Source organism: Rhincodon typus, chromosome 8 (assembly GCF_021869965.1).
Source record: "Rhincodon typus isolate 14 chromosome 8, sRhiTyp1.1, whole genome shotgun sequence".
NCBI lineage: Eukaryota > Metazoa > Chordata > Chondrichthyes > Orectolobiformes > Rhincodontidae > Rhincodon > Rhincodon typus.
This window is the reverse complement of record NC_063339.1, coordinates 78,332,906-78,350,436: the sequence shown is the minus strand read 5'-3', so window position 1 is coordinate 78,350,436 and position 17,531 is coordinate 78,332,906. Positions and strand designations below refer to the sequence as shown.

The following is a 17,531-nucleotide window of genomic DNA, read 5'->3' as shown; positions in this document are numbered from 1 at the left end:
TATGTGAAGGACAAAACAGAGTTAACGTTTCGGGTCTGGTGACCCTTCCTCAGAACAGGAAGGGTCACCGGACCCAAAACGTTAACTATGTTTTCTCCTTCACAGATGCTGCCAGACCTGCTGAGCTTTTCCAGCAACTTTGTTTTTGTTCCTGATTTACAGCATCCGCAGTTCTTTTGGTTTTTAATCTGAGAGTGAGCAGGATGTTTGACATTCCTGTTTATATCTGTTAGCCAGGCTCCCTGATTGGGACTGTTAATCTGGTCCAATCGGAGAACTCCCATTCTATGAGGTGCACCTGGCTGACCTCATTCCAATCACTACAGCCTACATGTGACTCCAGACCTACAGCCATGGTCAAGTTGGAACTACCCTCTGGGCAACTAGGGATAGCCAATAAATGCTGGCCTTTCCAATCAGGAGGCTCTCTCCAACTAGGAATAGCCAATAAATGCTGGCCTTTCCAATCAGGAGGCTCTCTCCAACTAGGAATAGCCAATAAATGCTGGCCTTTCCAATCAGGAGGCTTTGTCAGTGATAACTGCAGAGCACAGTTTCCCCCAAGAAAACACATACAGTTAAAAACTCTTTTAAATCAAGACTCAGTTCCACGCTCCAGGCCCCTGGTTCTTGCGTGTGAATATACGTTCCCAGCAGGGTCCTTTATATTTATTTTGCGGCTGAGGGTGTTATGTGTTCCTCTTCACAGATTATTCGTCTCCTGAAGGAGATTGAGGACCTCAAACTGGAATACCAGCGACTGGTGACTGACTTGCTGCGGTGGATTGAAGACAAGGTGAGGGAGTTGAACGACCGCAGCTTCCCCAACTCGCTGGCAAGCATGCAAAGGCTGGTGGCGGACTTCAAAACCTTCCGCACAGTGGAGAAGCCACCCAAGTACCAGGAGCGGGGGCTCATCGAAGCCCACCTCTTCAACATCAAGACCAAGCTCCGAGCCAACAACATGAGGCTGTACGTGCCCCCCGAGGGGAAGACCCTGCGTGACATCGAGAGGCACTGGGCCAACCTGGAGAAGTCGGAATACGAGCGGGAGAAGGCGCTGCAGAAGGAGATGCTGCGGCTCGAGCGCCTGGAGCAGCTGGTGCGCAAGTTCAGGAAGAAGGCCGCGCTGAGGGAGGCCTACCTCACCGAGATGAGGTCCGTGGTTGCCAAGCAGGACGTCAGCGTGAGGAGCATCGAGGAGGCTGTGGCTGCGGCCAAGATGCTGGAGGCCATCACCACTGACGTGTTCGCCCGGGAACAGAGGTTCAAGGCCCTGGCTGAAATGGCAGCAGTCATTGAGAGAGAGAACTACCACAGCAAGACCGAAATCGTGAAGCGGTAAGGTGACATTGCAGCCGGTCTTTCCGCTCGCTCGAGTATAATTGTGGTTTTATCATCCGATGAAGGAGGGTGGGTGGGGAGTCAGTGGGTCAGACACTGACCTCTCTTAGTCCCTGTCTGGACAGTGTCTGAGCCACTGACCTCTCCTAGTTCCTGTCCGGACAGTGTCTGACCCACTGACCTCACCTAGTCCCTGTCCGGACAGTGTCTGACCCAATGACCCCCCCACCCCCAGTCCCTGTCTGGACAGTGGGTCAGACACTGTCCAGACAGGGACTAGGAGAGGTCAGTGGCTCAGACACTGTTCAGACAGGGTCTGGGGGCTCAGGTTAGTAGGTCAGAGACTGTCCAGGCAGGGATGGGGATGGAGGTGGGGGTGGGGGTGTGGTCACTGGGTCACACACTGTCTTATCTGTTGGGAGTGGGAATGTGAGTCCCAGTGGGACCAAGACTGGGTTGGATTACAAACCGTGGTGTACTGATTGAAATCTCTTCCTCCTTTGCAGACAGCAGAATGTTGAACGTCGCTGGCAAGACCTTCTCCAACAGCTTTGCAAACGCAGGGAATCCCTGAACAAGACTACGTCTGCACTCGCCTTACTCCAAGATATTAACAGCATTTTCCAAGAAATAATGACCATTCACGTAAGATTGGCCACGCAGACTTGGTAATGGAGAGCCACTCAGTATTGCATGAATTAAAACTGTCCTATGTTCAGGGCCCTGGCTATCTGTCTGACAGTGTGTGAAATGAGTAATTGACAGGGAGGGTGCACTGCCCTCTCTTCTGTTATAGGTATTGACATCCTGTTCAAACAGATGAATCTGGATTGAGACAGCAACTTGTTCCAGTGACCTACTCCTGGGGAAAAGGAAACCATCCCAGCATTTTTCTCCCTTTAATCTTCCATCGGATGTGGCTGTAACCAGCAAGGCTGATATTTGTTGCCCGTCCCTAATTGCCCTCGAACTGAATGGCTTGCTCGACTATTTCAGAGGTAGACAAGAGTCCTCCATGTTGCTGTGGGTCTGGAGTCACATGTAAGCCAGATAAGGAAAGTAGATTTCCTTCCATTTGTGAACCAGATGGCGCCTTCATGACAGCTAACACTGTCTCATGCTTCCCATCGCTGGGGCTGGATTTCAATTCCACATTTATTCATTGAGTTTAAATTCCACGAGCTGGGATTTAAATTCATGTCCCCAGAACATTAGCCCAGGCCTCTCGATTACTATTCCAGTTTTATAACTGCACTCATCTGGTTCACCAATGTCCTTTAGGGAGGGAAATCTGCCATTTTTACCTGGTCAAGTCCGCATGTGACTCCAGTATCCATATCCATTGTGGTTGACTCTAAACTGCCCTTTGAAAAGGCACAGAAAGACACTCAGTTCAAGAGTAATTAGGGATGGGGAACAAATAGCAGGCTCACCAGCAACACCTACATCCCATGAAAGAATCATACGAAAATAAGTGCAGTTATACTGTTCAACCATTGGGTTAATCAAAATCATCATGACCACTTTACTCTTGAATTCTCTGCTCCCATTTACAAAACATAAGTGCCATTCATGACTTTGGGCAGGGTGGTGGCTCAGTGGTTAGCACTGATGCCTCATAGCATCAGGGACCCAGGTTTGATTCCACCCTCAGGCAACTGTCTGCGTGGAGTTTGCACATTCTTCCTGTATCTGAGTGGGTTTCCTCTGGGTGCTCTAGTTTCCTCCCACGGCCCAAAAGATGGGCAGGTTGGGTGGATTGGCCATGCTGAATTGTCCCATAGTGTCTAGGGATATGCAGGCTAGGTGTGTTAGCCGTAGGAAGTGCAGTTACAGTGGTAGGGTAGGGAGAGTGGGTCTGGGTTGGAAGGTCTTCAGATGGTCAGTGCAGACTCAATGGGCCGAATGGCCTGCTTCTACACCGTACAGATTCTGTGATTTGTGGTTAATCAATTTGTGCTTACAGTTTTTTGGAACTATGGAATGGCATTGTTACTTTCTTCTGTCTCTCAAACCTCTTCAGTTTACAGACTCATTCCTAACTTGCCCTCCCAAATTGTGTTCCATTTCACTTCAAAGAGATAGTATCTGTCTTCTGTTCGCCCAATCTACCAATCTTTCTGAAGCTTTTTTGTTGTGAATTTATGCGGTGAGATTTTAAATTTGTGTTCAAGGTTCTGAAGAGAGAATGTAGGAAATTAGGCAGAAATTTAAAAAGTAGATCTTCTATGATAATAATTAACTGGATTACTCCTGGTGCCATGAGCTAGCAAGGGTAGGAATAGGAGGATAGAGCAGATGAATGCATGACTGAGGAGCTGGTGCAGGGGAGAAGGATTCACAGTTTTGGATCATCAGAATCTCTTCTGGTGTAGAAGTGACCCGTATAAGAAGGATGGGTTGCACCTGAATTGAAAGGGGACTAATATATTTGCGGGGAGATTTGTTAGAGCTGCTCGAGAGGAGCTGGGACCCAGGGAGATAGTGAGGAAAGGGATCAGTCTGAGACTGGTACAGTTGGGAAAAGGAGCGAGTCAAACAGTCAGTGCAGGCAGGAACATAGCAGGGAATGAGGTCGGACTGATAACTCCAAATTGCATTTATTTCGAAGCAAGAGGCCTAACAGGTAAGGCAGATGAACTCCGGGTATGGTTGAAAACATGGGACTGGAATATCATAGCAATTACAGAAACATGGCTCAGGGATGGACAGGACTGGCAGTTTAGTGTTCCAGGGTGTAGATGCTGTAGGTACGACAGAAAGCGGGGAGCAAGAGAGTACAGGGAGTGGTGTTTTTGATTAGGGATAACATTACAGCTGTATTTAAGGAGGACATTCCTGAGAATACGTCCAGGGAAGTTATTTGGGTGGAAATGAGAAATAAGAAAGGGATGATCACCTTATTGTACTATAGACTCCCCAATAGTCAATGGGAAATTGAGAAACAAATTTGTAAGGAGATTTCAGTTATCTGTAAGGGTGGTTATGGTAGGGGATTTTAACTTAACAAACATAGACTGGGACTGACATAGTGTTAAGGGCTTGAATAGAGTGGAACGGTTAAGTGTGTACAAGAAAATTTCCTGATTCAGTATGTGGATGTACCTACTAGAGAAGGTGCAAAACTTGACCTACTCTTGGGAAATAAGGCAGACAGGTGATGGAGATGTCAGTGGGGGAGCACTTTGGGGCCAGTGACTGTAATTCTATTAAAATATTGATGGAAAAGAATAGACCAGATCTAGAAGTTAAAGTCCTAAATTGGAGGAACGACCAATTTTGCTGGTATTAGGCAAGAACTTTCAAAAGTTGATTGGGGGCGGATGTTCGCAGGTAAAGGGACAGCTGGAAAATGGGAAGCCTTCAAAAACAGGATAACAAGAGTCCAGAGACAGCATATTCCTGTCAGGGTGAAGGGCAAGGCTGATAGGTGTAAGGAATGCTGGATGACGAGAGAAATTGAGGTTTTGGTCAAGAAAAAGAAGGAAGCATATATCAGATATAGACAGCAGAGATCGAGTGAATCCCTAGAAGAGTATAAAGGCAGTAGGAGTATACTTAAGAGGGAAATCAGCAGGGCAAAAAGGGAACATGAAATAGCTGAAATAGGGTTAATGGGAATCCAAAGGGATTCTACAAATATATTAAGGATGAAAGGGTAACTAGGGACAGAATAGGGCCCCCTGAAGATCAGCAGGGCCACCTATGTGTGGAACCAGCAGAGATGGGGGAGATACTAAACTAGTATTTTGCATCAATTCAATGTGGAGAAGGATATGGAAACTAGAGAACGTGGGGAAATAAATAGCGACATCTTGAAAAATGTCCATATTACAGAGGAGGAGGTGCTGGATATCTTAAAATGCATAAAGGTGGATAAATCCCCAGGACTAGATCAGGTGTACCCTAGAACTCTGAGGGAAGCTAGGGAAGTGATTGCTGGGCCCCTTGCTGAGATATTTGTATCATCGATAGCCACAGGTGAGGTGCCAGAAGACTAGAGGTTGGCTAATTATTTAAGAAAGGTGGTAAGGAAACACCAGGACAGTATAGACCGGTGAGCCTGACATTGGTGATGGGCAGGTTGTTGGAGGGAATCCTGAGGGACAGGATTGACATGTATTTGCAAAGGCAAGGACTGATTAGGGATAGTCAACATGGCTTTGTGTGTGGGAAATCGGACCTTACTAACTTGATTGAGTTTTTTGAAGAAGTAACAAAGAAGATTGATGAAGGTGGGGCAGTGGATGTGATCTATATGGACTTCAGTAAGGCATTCAACGAGGTTCCTAATTGTAAACTGGTTAGATCACATGGTATAGAGGGAGAACTAGCTATATGGATATAGAGCTGTCTGGAAGGTAGAAGACAGAGGGTGGTGGTGGAGGTTTGCTTTTCAGACTGGAGGTCTGTGACTGGCAGTGTGCCACAAGGATCGGTGCTGGGTCTGCTGCTTTTCGTCATTTATATAAATTATTTGGATGTGAACATAGAAGATATGTTTAGTAAGTTTGCAGATGACACCAAAATTAGTGATGTAGTGACCAGGAAAGAAGGTTACCTCAGAGTACAGTGGGATCTTGAAGAGTAGCAAATGGAGTTTAATTTAGATGAATGTGAGGTGCTGCATTTTGGAAAGGCAAATCAGGGCAAGACTTAAACACTTAATGGTGAGGTCCTGGGGTGTGTTGCTGAACAAAGAGACCTTGGAATGAGACCTTGACAGTGGAGTCACAGGTAGATAGGATAGTGAAGAAGGCGTTTGGTATGCTTGCCTTTATTAGTCAGTGCATTGAGTATAGGAGTTGGGAGGTCATGTTGCAGCTGTACAGGACATTGGAATACTGCGTTCAGTTCTGGTCTCGCTGCTATTGGAAGGATGTTGTGACATTTGAAAGAGTTCAGAAAAGATTTACAAGAATGTTGCCAAGATTGGAGGGTTTGAGCTTTTGGGAGAGGCTGAATAGGCTGGGGCTATTTTCTTGTGTTGGAGTGTTGGAGGCTGAGGGGTGACCTTTTAGAGGTTTATAAAATCATGGGGGGCATGGATAGGGTAAATAGACAAGATCTTTAAATAGACAAGGGCATAGGTTTAAGGTGAGAGGGGAAAGATTTAAGACGGACCTAAGGAGCAACTTTTTCACAGAGTTTGGTGCGTGTATGGAATGAACAGCCAGAGGAAGTGGTGGAGACAGGTACAATTACAGCATTTACAAGGCATCTGCATGAGTATGTGAATAGGAAGGGTTTAAGAGTGACATGGGCCAAGTGCTGGAAAATGTGACTAGATTTATTTAGGATATCTGGTCGACATGGATGAGTTGGACCAAAGGGTCTGTTTCCATGCTGTACAATTCTACAACTCTACGACCCTAAGTCTGAAACCCCTGTGTGCATGAAGTGTGAGAAGGAATCTTCAGCTGTCCCTTGGATATTCCACTTCTGAACCTTCAGTATGTTTTGCAATAACTAGCTCACTGAAGCTCCCAGTGCAGTTGTCAGCAGTTTCTCTGTTGTCTAGGGCAGAAGTATTATAGCAAACGTTTTATTAACCGGCACCTACAGGACCAGGAATGTGCCAATTGGTTAAATGTTCCAGATAAAAAAAAAGAGGTAAACATAACCGTGGTAAACCCTGACCAAGCAAAGCTTCGAGACAACAACATCCCTTGAAAAATCGATGTCAAAACATCAACACACCTCCTGAAACATTGTAAAAAACACAAAGTAATGGAAACGTAAGGCAGAAGGTATACTCATTATTGTTATACTGTATTTGCAGCATAAATACTTGGACATCGCAGTATTTGAGATATATCATTTGTGCCAGTTGATAAGGTGCTGGTTAAAATGAAGTTTGCTGTAATATATGAAAGAGTGGCATCAGTCCTTTCAAGAAGATGACAGGAGTGCAGAAGAGTTCAAACTCTAGTAGTGATCCAGCTTTGTTTCTCTCCCCTCCTGCAGTCACTGGTAAGTTCGAGTGATTATGGTAAGCATCTGCTTGACGTGGTGGATATGGTACAGAAGCACAACTTGATCGATTCTCAAATCTCATCTCATGGAAAGAACCTGAAACACATCAACAAGAAAGCTGACAATCTCGGCAGGAGCAGCGAGCTGAACACTGACTTGGTTCAGGGCAAACTTAAGGAGCTCAACGATGCTTACAGCAACCTCCTGGAACTCAGCAAAGTTAGGTCAGTTATCATTCGGCGTAAGATACAACTGACACCGGTTCAGTAAGAATGTGATGTAAACCTTGGCAGCCTCCCCAGGCTCCTGGATAGAAGAGACTGAAGCCGAATTAATTTGACTGTCTCAACCCAGTTCTAAGAACTAAGTTCTGTCCCCGAGTTGACGCTGAGGTGTGAAAAATATCCCACTGCTGTGAGGGGGAAGTGTCCGACGTATGGGAGGAAGTGCATTGTCTCTCAGTCAGTTGGAGTCTCTCTCTCACACTCTATCTCTCTCTCTCTCTGTCTCTGTCTCTTTCTCTCTCTCAGGGTCATTTTAACCCGTCCATTTCTCTTGTTAATGCAGGCGTTCTAAACTGAAGCAGCAACAGCAATTGTTTGAGTTTTTCCGGGATTGTGACGAGGAGGAGTCCTGGATTTTCGAGAAGTGGCAGACAGTGCGCACGGCAGTGTTAGGCCGTGATGTCACCCAGATCGCAGCGTTGATCCAGAAACACAAGGTACCTACTGGGATAACCACGGTAACGCGCCTCACTGCATGAGCTCCCGCATTGTGCACTGTCATTCCAGGCAGGATCAGGGATACACAGATTCCTGGATCCAGTGTCCCAGTGTGGAGTAAGTGTGAGAGACAGGGGTCAGTGTCCCAGAGCGTTGAGTGAGTGTGAGAGAGGGGTCAGTGTCTGAGAGTGTGGAGTGAGTGTGAGAGATAGGGGTCAGTGTCCCAGAGCATGGAGTGAGTTAGAGAATAGTGTAGTTGGAATCTCTGAAATGTACTAATTGTTCTGGTCTTCAAAGGCCCTGGAGTCGGAGGTTAATAGCCGCCAGTCAATATGTTTCTCGGTGGTGAGGAAGGGCCAGCACCTGTACCAACGGAGTTTGGATTGTGAGAAGGAGGTGAGGAGGTGGGTCAGTACCCTGCAGAAACAATGGCAGCAGTTAAAGGACGAGATTGCAAACCGGAGCTCACGACTGCAGGCTGCACTGACTATCAAACAGGTGAGATCTCATTGGGGAGCAGAGTCCATGTTGTGTGACTGGGTCAAAATCCTCACAACAAGCCGCTGTAGACAGAATCCAAATATGTGTGGAGGATACATTTATACTGTTAAACACAGGAACATAAGCAATAGGAGCTGGAGTGGCTGTTCTATCGTTCGAACTCAGTCCATCATTTACTAAGATCGTTGCTGACCAACTGTATCAGTTGGATCTTCCTGTGCGATCCCCATATTCTATAATACACTTTGTGTCCAAGTGTCCATCGATCTTTATCCTGGGATATGCCAAATGAAGGAATTCTTTTCCTCCTCTCAGCTTGAAATAGCCAAAGTCTTAGTCTGTGACTTTTTCCTTAGTTTTAGAGCCCTTGACCAGGAGTAACATCCTCCTGGGCTCTAAACCTATCAAACTCCTTAAGAGTTTTAAATGTATTGATTTCGGCCCTGATATGTGGTAACCCACGAGTGCCGTTGATTATATAACCACCAGCAAAAGGCATTGCTTGTGTGTTTATAGCCTTTGACATTTGAGGTGGGGGGGCGGGGTTTGCTGTTATTATCCGAGTGAGCAGGTTTCTCGGTGTTGTCCTCCAGTATTTCGCAGATGTCAACGAGGCCCGCTCCTGGCTGCTTGAGAAACAACCTCTTCTGGAGAGTGAGGATTGTGGAAAGGATGAATCCAGTGCCGACACTCTCCTGCAGCGTCACATGCGTCTGGAGAAAGAGATAGCAGCCTATTCTGGCGAAGTGAAGCGGCTGGGGGATTTGGCGGCAGTGGCCGTACAGCAGGTTCCATTAACAATGTGTCAGGTACTCACTTCTGCGCTGTGTCTGTGTACGTGTCGGAGGGATTCTCCTGGGTTTTGTACATAATTGTATCACGCTTCCCTGGAGACTGCAGGAGAGCAACGCCAGGCGTTCCTAAAAATGAGCAGTCAACCTGCTGAAGCTACTTTTGTGTCCAGCGATGTTTGTAAGCAATTGCTTGACACAGCCAAATGATCCCACAACCAACGGATCAGACCTAAGCTTTGCGATTCTGCTATATCCAGTCACGAAGGACAATTAAATTGGAGGAGGAGGAGGCAATGACCATCTCTAACGAGAGAATCTAACCATTTACTCTTAATATTCCATGGCATTAGCATCACTGAATCCGCGGCTATCAACATCCCAGAGATTACCTGTGAAACTAAACTGGAACTAGTCATATAGATAACGTGGCCCATTGACATAGCTCCTTGATGTTCAGTGGCGTCATTATCCCCTTCTATTAACATCCTGGGAGTTACCATTGACCAGAAACTGAACCAGATACAGCCATAGTATTTATGTGGCCAAAGGGCAGGTCAGAGACTGGGAATTCTGTAGCAAGTAATTCACTTCCTATTTCCTGAACGTCTGTCCACTTCCATTTAGAAGGACAAGGGCAGCAGTTACATGGGAATATCACCACCTGAGAGTTCCCCGCCAAGCCACTCACCATCCTGACTTGGAAATATATCGCCATTCCTTCATTGTTGCTGGGTCAAAACCCTGGAATTCACTCCCTAAGGACATTGTGGGTCAACCTACAGCACTTGGACTGCAGCAAATCAAGAAGGCAGCTCACTACCACCTTCTCAAGGGCAACTAGGGACAGGCAATAAATGCTGAGCCTAGCCAGCGACGCCCATATTCCCATGAGTGAATAAATTTTAATTCCCGAGACCCCTTTCTACCTCCTCCCTTCTCTACAGCACCATTCATGGTAACAATCACAATGTGATCAAAGTCAGCATGGTCTCATGAAAGAGAAATCTTATTAAAGTATTTTCAAGACGTACCGAGGAGAGTAATTAAAGAGGACCAAATAGATATAGTGTACCTGGATTTCCAAAATACATTGATAAGGTGTTGCATTGAAACTTAATACACGGAAGGCGGCTCATGGAGTTGGGTGATATATTAACATGAATATAATATTGGTTAATTGACAGGAATTGATAAATAGGATTAAATGAGGCATTTTCAAGTTGGCAGACTGTAACAACTGCAATGCCACAGGATTAGTGCTCGTACCTCAGTGATTTGTAGTATGAATGACTTAGAGAAAGATGAATGTACATCTGTTTTTTGACAATGTGTAGCTCAGTGGGAATCCAGGTTATGAGGACCACTCAGAGATACAGATTAAAACAGTGAGCAGATGAGGTGAGTGGCCAACAAGATGGCACTTTATATTCTGGCTTGAAGATCAGAGCAGCAGAATATCATTTAAGAGGTGCAACTTAGGTAAGTGTTGATATTCAGAGGGACTCTGGTATACTCGTACAAGGAGCACAGAACATAACCTTGCACGTATGAGATAAATGGCTTGTATTGCAAAGAGATTAGTCAGGAATGAAGAGGCAGTGCTGCAGTGGCATAGGGGTTATCGGAGACCACACCTAGAGTAGTGTTCATATTTAATAAAAACCAATCTTGTAGTCAAGCTGATACAGCAAAGGTTCGCTAAATTAGCCTCTGGGATGAGGGAGTTACCCTTTGCCAGCGGTCTGAACGAAATGGGTCAGTATTCTCCAGAGATTAGAAAAATAAGAGATGACCTTAATGAAGTATACAAGACTCCGAAGGGAACTGACCGAGTAAACACTGAGAAGTTGTTTCCCCCTGACTGGGAACGTTAGAAGACAGGAACAGGTTAACACATTAACACTGAAGGTCTGAGATGAGGAGAAATATCCTCACTCGGAGGGTTTTAAAGCTTTGGAATTCTTGCCTGTCGGGATTGTAGACGTTCCATCCTTGAATAAATTTAAAGCTGAGATAGACAGAGTTTTGACTCTTGTGAAATCAGTTTGAATATCAAGGTTCAAACTGAAGGTGAGCCTTGATCAAGTTGAATGGCACAGCCAGCCCAGTAGGCCAACTAGATTACTCCTGCTTCTACTTTTTATCCTGCTGCCTGTCCTGGGGGTGCTTGATGCAGGCCATGTAGAGGGAGCTTTACTCTGTATCTTAACCCTATACTGTCCCTGTCCTGAGGAGTATTTGATGGAACAGTGTAGAGGAAGATTTACTCTGGGGTTTTAGGTCCATCAAGCTGTACCCCAGTGCCCCTCAGCTACTGCTGCAGCGGGAAGTCAAACAGGGGCATGATCACTGAGAGCAGATTCGCTGTGTACTTGGTTTCTGCTCGTGATATATGTCACGCAGAAGCCCTTAGAGCCATTGTGATGAACTAGACTTGGAGACTTGAAAGATATGATGTGTCTTGTTTACAGGCAGAGAACCAGGAGAGTAAAGAGACTGAGAGCTGCTCATCTGATGAGGAAGCAGTAGGACTGCAGACTCCACTGAGAGAACATCATCAAGGTGAGAAAGGAGGAGTGACAGCATAGTTTGGTGTGGTGTGTATTAGTGTCACAGTCCGGTGTGTGTCATATGTGTTCCAGTGCACCGCGGTGTGTAGCAGTGTCACGGCGTGGCGCGGTGTGTAGCAGTGTCACGGCGGCGTGCCGCGGTGTGTAGCAGTGTGACTGTGTGCCATGGTGTGCAGCAGTGTCACGGCGGTGTGCCGTGGTGTGTAGCAGTGTCACGACGTGCCGCGGTGTGTAGTATTGTCACGGCGTGCCGCGGTGTGTAGCAGTGTCACCGCGGCGTGCCGCAGTGTGTAGCAGAGCCACGGCGTGCTGCAGTGTGTAGCAGTGTCTCGGCGGCGTGCCGCTGTGTGTAGCAGTGTGACGGTGTGCCGTGGTGTACATTCCTGTGCAGTAACATACTATGATCTGTGCTCACAGCTGGGGCTGACAAGAACCGCTTGAAGGTGAAACTCCCAGAAAGCCAGACAGCCCGAGAGCGCAGGCAGCCTCTGGGTGCAAGGGGCAAGATATCCATCACCATCAGTGAGCCATCGGTGAGGAAACCATTTCACGCTCTTCACAGCACACACAACACTGCCCAGCTCTCTCTCCCTCCCCTCACTCCCTCCCTCCTCCACACTTTCTCCATTCTCTCCTCGTTTCTCCCTTGCTGCCTTCTTCCTCATGTTCTGTTTGGGCTCTCCCTCAGGAGACAGTGTCTTTACTTCAGAGATAGCAAGAACTGCCGATGCTGGAGTCTGAGATAACACAGCGTGGAGCTGGATGAACACAGCAGGCCAGGCAGCATCAGAGGAACAGGAAAGCTGATGTTTCAGAAATTTTGAAGCAGGGTCTTGACCTGAAATGTCAGCTTTCCTGCTTCTCTGATGCTGCCTTGTCTGCTGTGTTCATCCAGCTCCACACTGCATTATCAGTGTCTTTATTTGAGTCTGGGGGGAGGTGGGCAGAGGTTCCCGGAGAGGAAGAGCGGCTCATTCCTGTGTATGAGGGGTTTACTGGAATCCAGGCAGCGTCAGTGGAAAGGTTTTACCTTGCGGGGAAAGGGAAGATGCCAAGTTCCAGGAATCCAGGCTGACGGGTTTGTTCTGGGTTTTTATTGTTGTTCTGGGTTTAATTATTTTTTGTTGTTGTATGTCGGTGATCAGGTGGAGAGCGAGACTGCTGTTGACCATCCCCTGGCAGATAGTCCAAGCAGGAAGGTTAGCAAACCACGGAGAAGCCGGTCCATGCGCCGGGGAACGACAGAGATGCAATATTCCTCGACCAGCCGTCCCGACAACGACTTCAACAGCGCGGTGATTGAAGACAACCAGAGAAACATCAACTCCTGTTACTCTGATCTCTGCCAGCAAGCCAAGGTACAGTAACCCTTAGAATCATAGAATCATAGAATCCCTACAGTGCTGAAAGAGGCCATTCAGCCCATTGGTTCTGCACCAACCCTCCGAAAACCATCCAATACTAACGCAGCACACCCTCCCCGCCACACCCCAAGCCTATCCCCGTAACCCTGTGTTTACCATGGCCAATCCACCTAAACCTGTACATCCCTGCAATGGGGCAATTTACTGTGATCAATCCAGCTAACCTGCACATCGGTAATAACCCTTTCTCGTGCACTTTGTCACATCGTCTTCTGTTTTGTATGACATGCAGATCGCCAGCAGGTTGCACACCAGGGAAACACCGGGAATATCGGAGAAATTCAGCAGCTCTGGCAGCATCTATGAATAGAGAAAAGTTAACCTTTCAAATCCAGTGTGACTCTTCAGAACTCTATGGAGGACCCATTCCCTCCTTTTCATACACATATTTTAAAAAAAAACACACTTTTGTAGCCCTTTTTTCAGTTCTGAAGAAGTCATACTGGACTCGAAATGAGAACTGAGTTTCTCCAGTGTTCTCTGTGTTCGTTTCACAATTCCACCAATGGCAGTGTTTTACCTTTATGATGCATGTTCTGTGCTGGTTGTACCAAGACAGCTGAATGGTGCATAGTTATTAGCTCAATTCCCTGATTGAAATGTAAGTGGATAAAAGACTCTATCTTTCTCTAAGACATCAGCCTTAAGAAGACTGGGATGATCCCTTGTCAGCTACTAACACTGTAGGAATATTCCTGTGGTCTCCAGTCCTGCTCAGTGCTTGTCTGTCACTCACATGGAAGGCTCTCTCTTCTGTCCATCTGCTCTGGGCCTGGTTGTCAGTGCCCAGTGACAATTTAATCCTTGATTCTCCATTCCTTTTACAATGCCATACTCTGCTCCCCGTTGCATGGTGCTGTGTTCTGTTTTAGGGCCATGTTTGTCCAGTTTTGCCCACTCCGCCAGAATTCCCACACAGTCTGTCGACTCCTCCTTAGCTCTGTGAATTATTCCCAGAACTTAGCTGGACCTCAGAAGGATCTTGCGATGACAGCTCTGAATTTCGCTACCAGAACCCAAGCTATTAATTATTCGCAAAGGTTTCTGGTACTTATGAAAAATAATTAATTGTTACAAGTGCTTAGACTCTAGTTACAGGTCATTGCTCTTTCTTCATTGGGTAATTTGTGTATTTTAACACTTTGTCGCTTTATGCCCGAGACAGCTGAACCCTACTGCACCAATAGGTGGAGCTATTTACCACAGTAAGAAGGTTTGACGCAGTGGTTAGACTGAGCGAACCCATGGACTGTACATGGAAAAGTGAGCAAGAAACCAGAATCATAGAAACTGCAGCAAGAGTTTTTGTGTTGTGCACTGTGGCCTGCAACTCCTGTAGTGTTGCAGTTACACTATTAAGGTGACCATCTCAAGCCTAGATCAACGATTTTGAGTGTCACCAAGAGTTTGAGAATATCAGTTCAAGAAGTAAACTGGAGAAAAATAACTCAACAAGGGTAACCACAAGGTTGTCAGATTGTCATAAAAAGACCCCCACAGTTCATGGTAGGCACCTGGGCAGTGTTGTTGAACAGGGAGACCTTGGGGTCGAGGTATACAATTCCTTGAAACTGGCATCGCAAGTAAAAAGGGCGGTGAAGAAGGCGTTTGGCACACTTGCCTTCATCAACCAGAGCACTGAGTACAGGAGTTGGGATGTCATGTTACCGCTGCACAAGACATTGGTAAGGCCACTTTGGAGTACTGCGTACAGTTCTGGTTACCCTGCTGAAGGAAAGATGTTAATAAACTGGAAAGGGTAAAAAAAAAGATTTGCAAGGATGTTACGGAGATTGGAGGGTTTGAGTTATAAGGAGAGGCTGGATAAGGCTGGGACTTGTTACCCTGGAATGTGGGAGGTTGACAGGTGACCTTTATAGAGGTTTATAAAATCATGAGGGGCATGGATAATGTGAATAGTCAAGGTCTTTTTCCCAGGGTCCAAAACAAGAGGGCACTGGTTTAAGGTGAGAAGGAAAATATTTAAAAGAGATCTGAGGAGCAACTTTTTTCACGCAGAGGGTGGTGCATGTATAGAACAAGCTGCCAGAGGAAGTGGTAGAGCCAAGTACAATTACAACATTTCAAAGACATTTGGACAGGTACATGGATAGGAAAGATTTAGAGGGATATGAGCCAAATGCAGGCAAATGGGACTTATTCAGTTTAGGTTAGCTAGTTGGCATGGACGAGTTGGGCCAAAAGGCCTATTTCTGTGACTCTGACACTGGTATGCTCATGGTCTTTCGAGAAGCCAATTTGCTGTCCTCACTTGACCTACTTTTGACTCCAGTTCTCCCACCATTCTTGGTTTAATCTGGGCAAAGAAGCTTTTAAAAACTGACAGTGCTGGGAGAAGTGTCAACTTGAATAATTTTTCCAATCACTACATCAAACTAGCCTTGCTTCGGAAAGAACTGATGCCAACATTAAAGGGCAGCTTCATCTTTTCCATATTGCGCGCTGCCTGCAAACCCCTCTACAGTCGGTTCAATTTATCCAGCACTTCTTTGGCTTGACAATTTATTCAGTTGTCGCTGTCCAATGCTGTCCAAGTATTTCAAGCAGCTACTTAAAAAGTTAATTCTTTGTGCATCTGAGGCTGGTGTTTTCTCTGAGTCACATCCCTCTCCCCGTTGTCCTACCCTACTCTAGGCTAGAAGGAAAGCGCTGCAGGAAATGATCCAGCTCTACCAGTTCTATAACACCTGCAATGACTTTGACTCCTGGATGAACGACAAGGAGAATGGTTTCAAAACATTTGAACCCAAGTCAGATAACGTGGAGGCCATGCAAAGGAAATACGAGGTTTGTTAATCTCGTACTGAGCACTGAATCTCTGTTGTCTGCCTCCATTCCTAATCTATGTTCTCTCTCTCTCTCTCTCTGTAATCCCCTATACATCTCACCCAGTGTCTCCAAACCTAATCTGTGTCATCGTTCTCTGTGACCCTTCTTCCTAAACCCCCACTCCTCCAGATTTCAGTCATTGTCTCTATATGTTATTCTTCCATTGGACTGGATGGATGCTGCCAAGCTATGACCACTGACTGGGGCGCTTTCATGTTTCAGGACTTCTTGACAGAGTTGGCTGCTGGGAAAGGCCGGCTGGATGAGATTAACCAATTGGTGGATGAGTTTCTCAAAACCGGACATAGCAAGGAGCAGGAAATCAGAGCAAAGCAGCATGAGATACATAAAAGGTAACATCTCATTCTGTGGGTACCTCACTTCTCTGCCAGGTGATGCTGTTGGTCTGTGGGACGGACAGCAGGAATTGAGTCTGTATGGTTTAGCATTGGATGCAGGCTTCACTGGTTGTAATGTTCAAAGACTCACACTATAGCCTGAAGACAATAGTTTTCCACAATCTGCAAGAAATCAGAAGGGTCGGGACATCTGAATTCAGCACAAGAGAGAAATATGATTAACATGAAGACTGATGACCTGAATTTACAAAGGGTGAGATTCAGAGGGTACTATGGAAATGATACAGCATTCATACAGTCATTCAATCCAGATTGTCCATGCAGACCCATAGATGCCTAGCTGGGTAGTTAATAAAACTTTTAGTTACAAAATCATAGAATCCCTACAGTGTGGAAGCAGGCCATTTGGCCTATAGATTCCACACTGACCCTCCGAAGAGCATTCCGCTCAAACCCAACCCCTATCCCATCCTTGTAAACTTGCATTCCCCGTGGCTAATCCACCCAGCTTACACTTCCCTGGACGCTACAGGACAATTTAGCATGGCCAATCCACCTAACCTGCACATCTTTGGACTGTGGGAGGAAACCGGAGCACCCGAAGAAAACCCATGCAGACACGGGGAGAATGTGTAAACTCCACACAGACAGTCGCACGAGGCTGGAATTGAACCCGGGTCCCTGGCTCGGTAAGGTAGTCATGAGTAGCCAATGCAACATTTCATAGAGAGCAGAAGGCCATTCAGCCTATTGAACCTTATACCATTTTGGTGAAAGAACTATCTAATTAGTGTTCATTATATGTCAATTAAACCTGGAGTATTGTGATATCTATAACAGAGCAGGGCAGTGTGAGTCCCATTACTGTAATATCTGTAACAGATCCACAGCTGAGGCAGTGTGAGGCCCGTTACTGTAATATCTGTAATAGACCCAGGGCAGGGCAGTGTGAGGCCCATTACTGTAATATCTGTAATAGACCCAGGGCAGG

General features: G+C 46.3%; 1 protein-coding gene across 1 annotated transcript in view; it reads left to right on the top strand.

The window, feature by feature from the left end:
* The window catches only part of sptbn5 (spectrin, beta, non-erythrocytic 5), a 165,848-nt gene that overhangs the window by 9,897 nt on the left and 138,420 nt on the right, over positions 1 to 17,531 (top strand). The window contains exons 5-15 of the mRNA XM_048600480.1: positions 710 to 1,341; positions 1,851 to 1,989; positions 7,312 to 7,544; positions 7,888 to 8,041; positions 8,340 to 8,540; positions 9,137 to 9,352; positions 11,809 to 11,899; positions 12,325 to 12,440; positions 13,053 to 13,265; positions 15,987 to 16,139; positions 16,404 to 16,534. Coding sequence (XP_048456437.1) covers positions 710 to 1,341; positions 1,851 to 1,989; positions 7,312 to 7,544; positions 7,888 to 8,041; positions 8,340 to 8,540; positions 9,137 to 9,352; positions 11,809 to 11,899; positions 12,325 to 12,440; positions 13,053 to 13,265; positions 15,987 to 16,139; positions 16,404 to 16,534 — 2,279 coding nt within the window. The remainder of the gene's footprint in view (positions 1 to 709; positions 1,342 to 1,850; positions 1,990 to 7,311; positions 7,545 to 7,887; positions 8,042 to 8,339; positions 8,541 to 9,136; positions 9,353 to 11,808; positions 11,900 to 12,324; positions 12,441 to 13,052; positions 13,266 to 15,986; positions 16,140 to 16,403; positions 16,535 to 17,531) is intronic.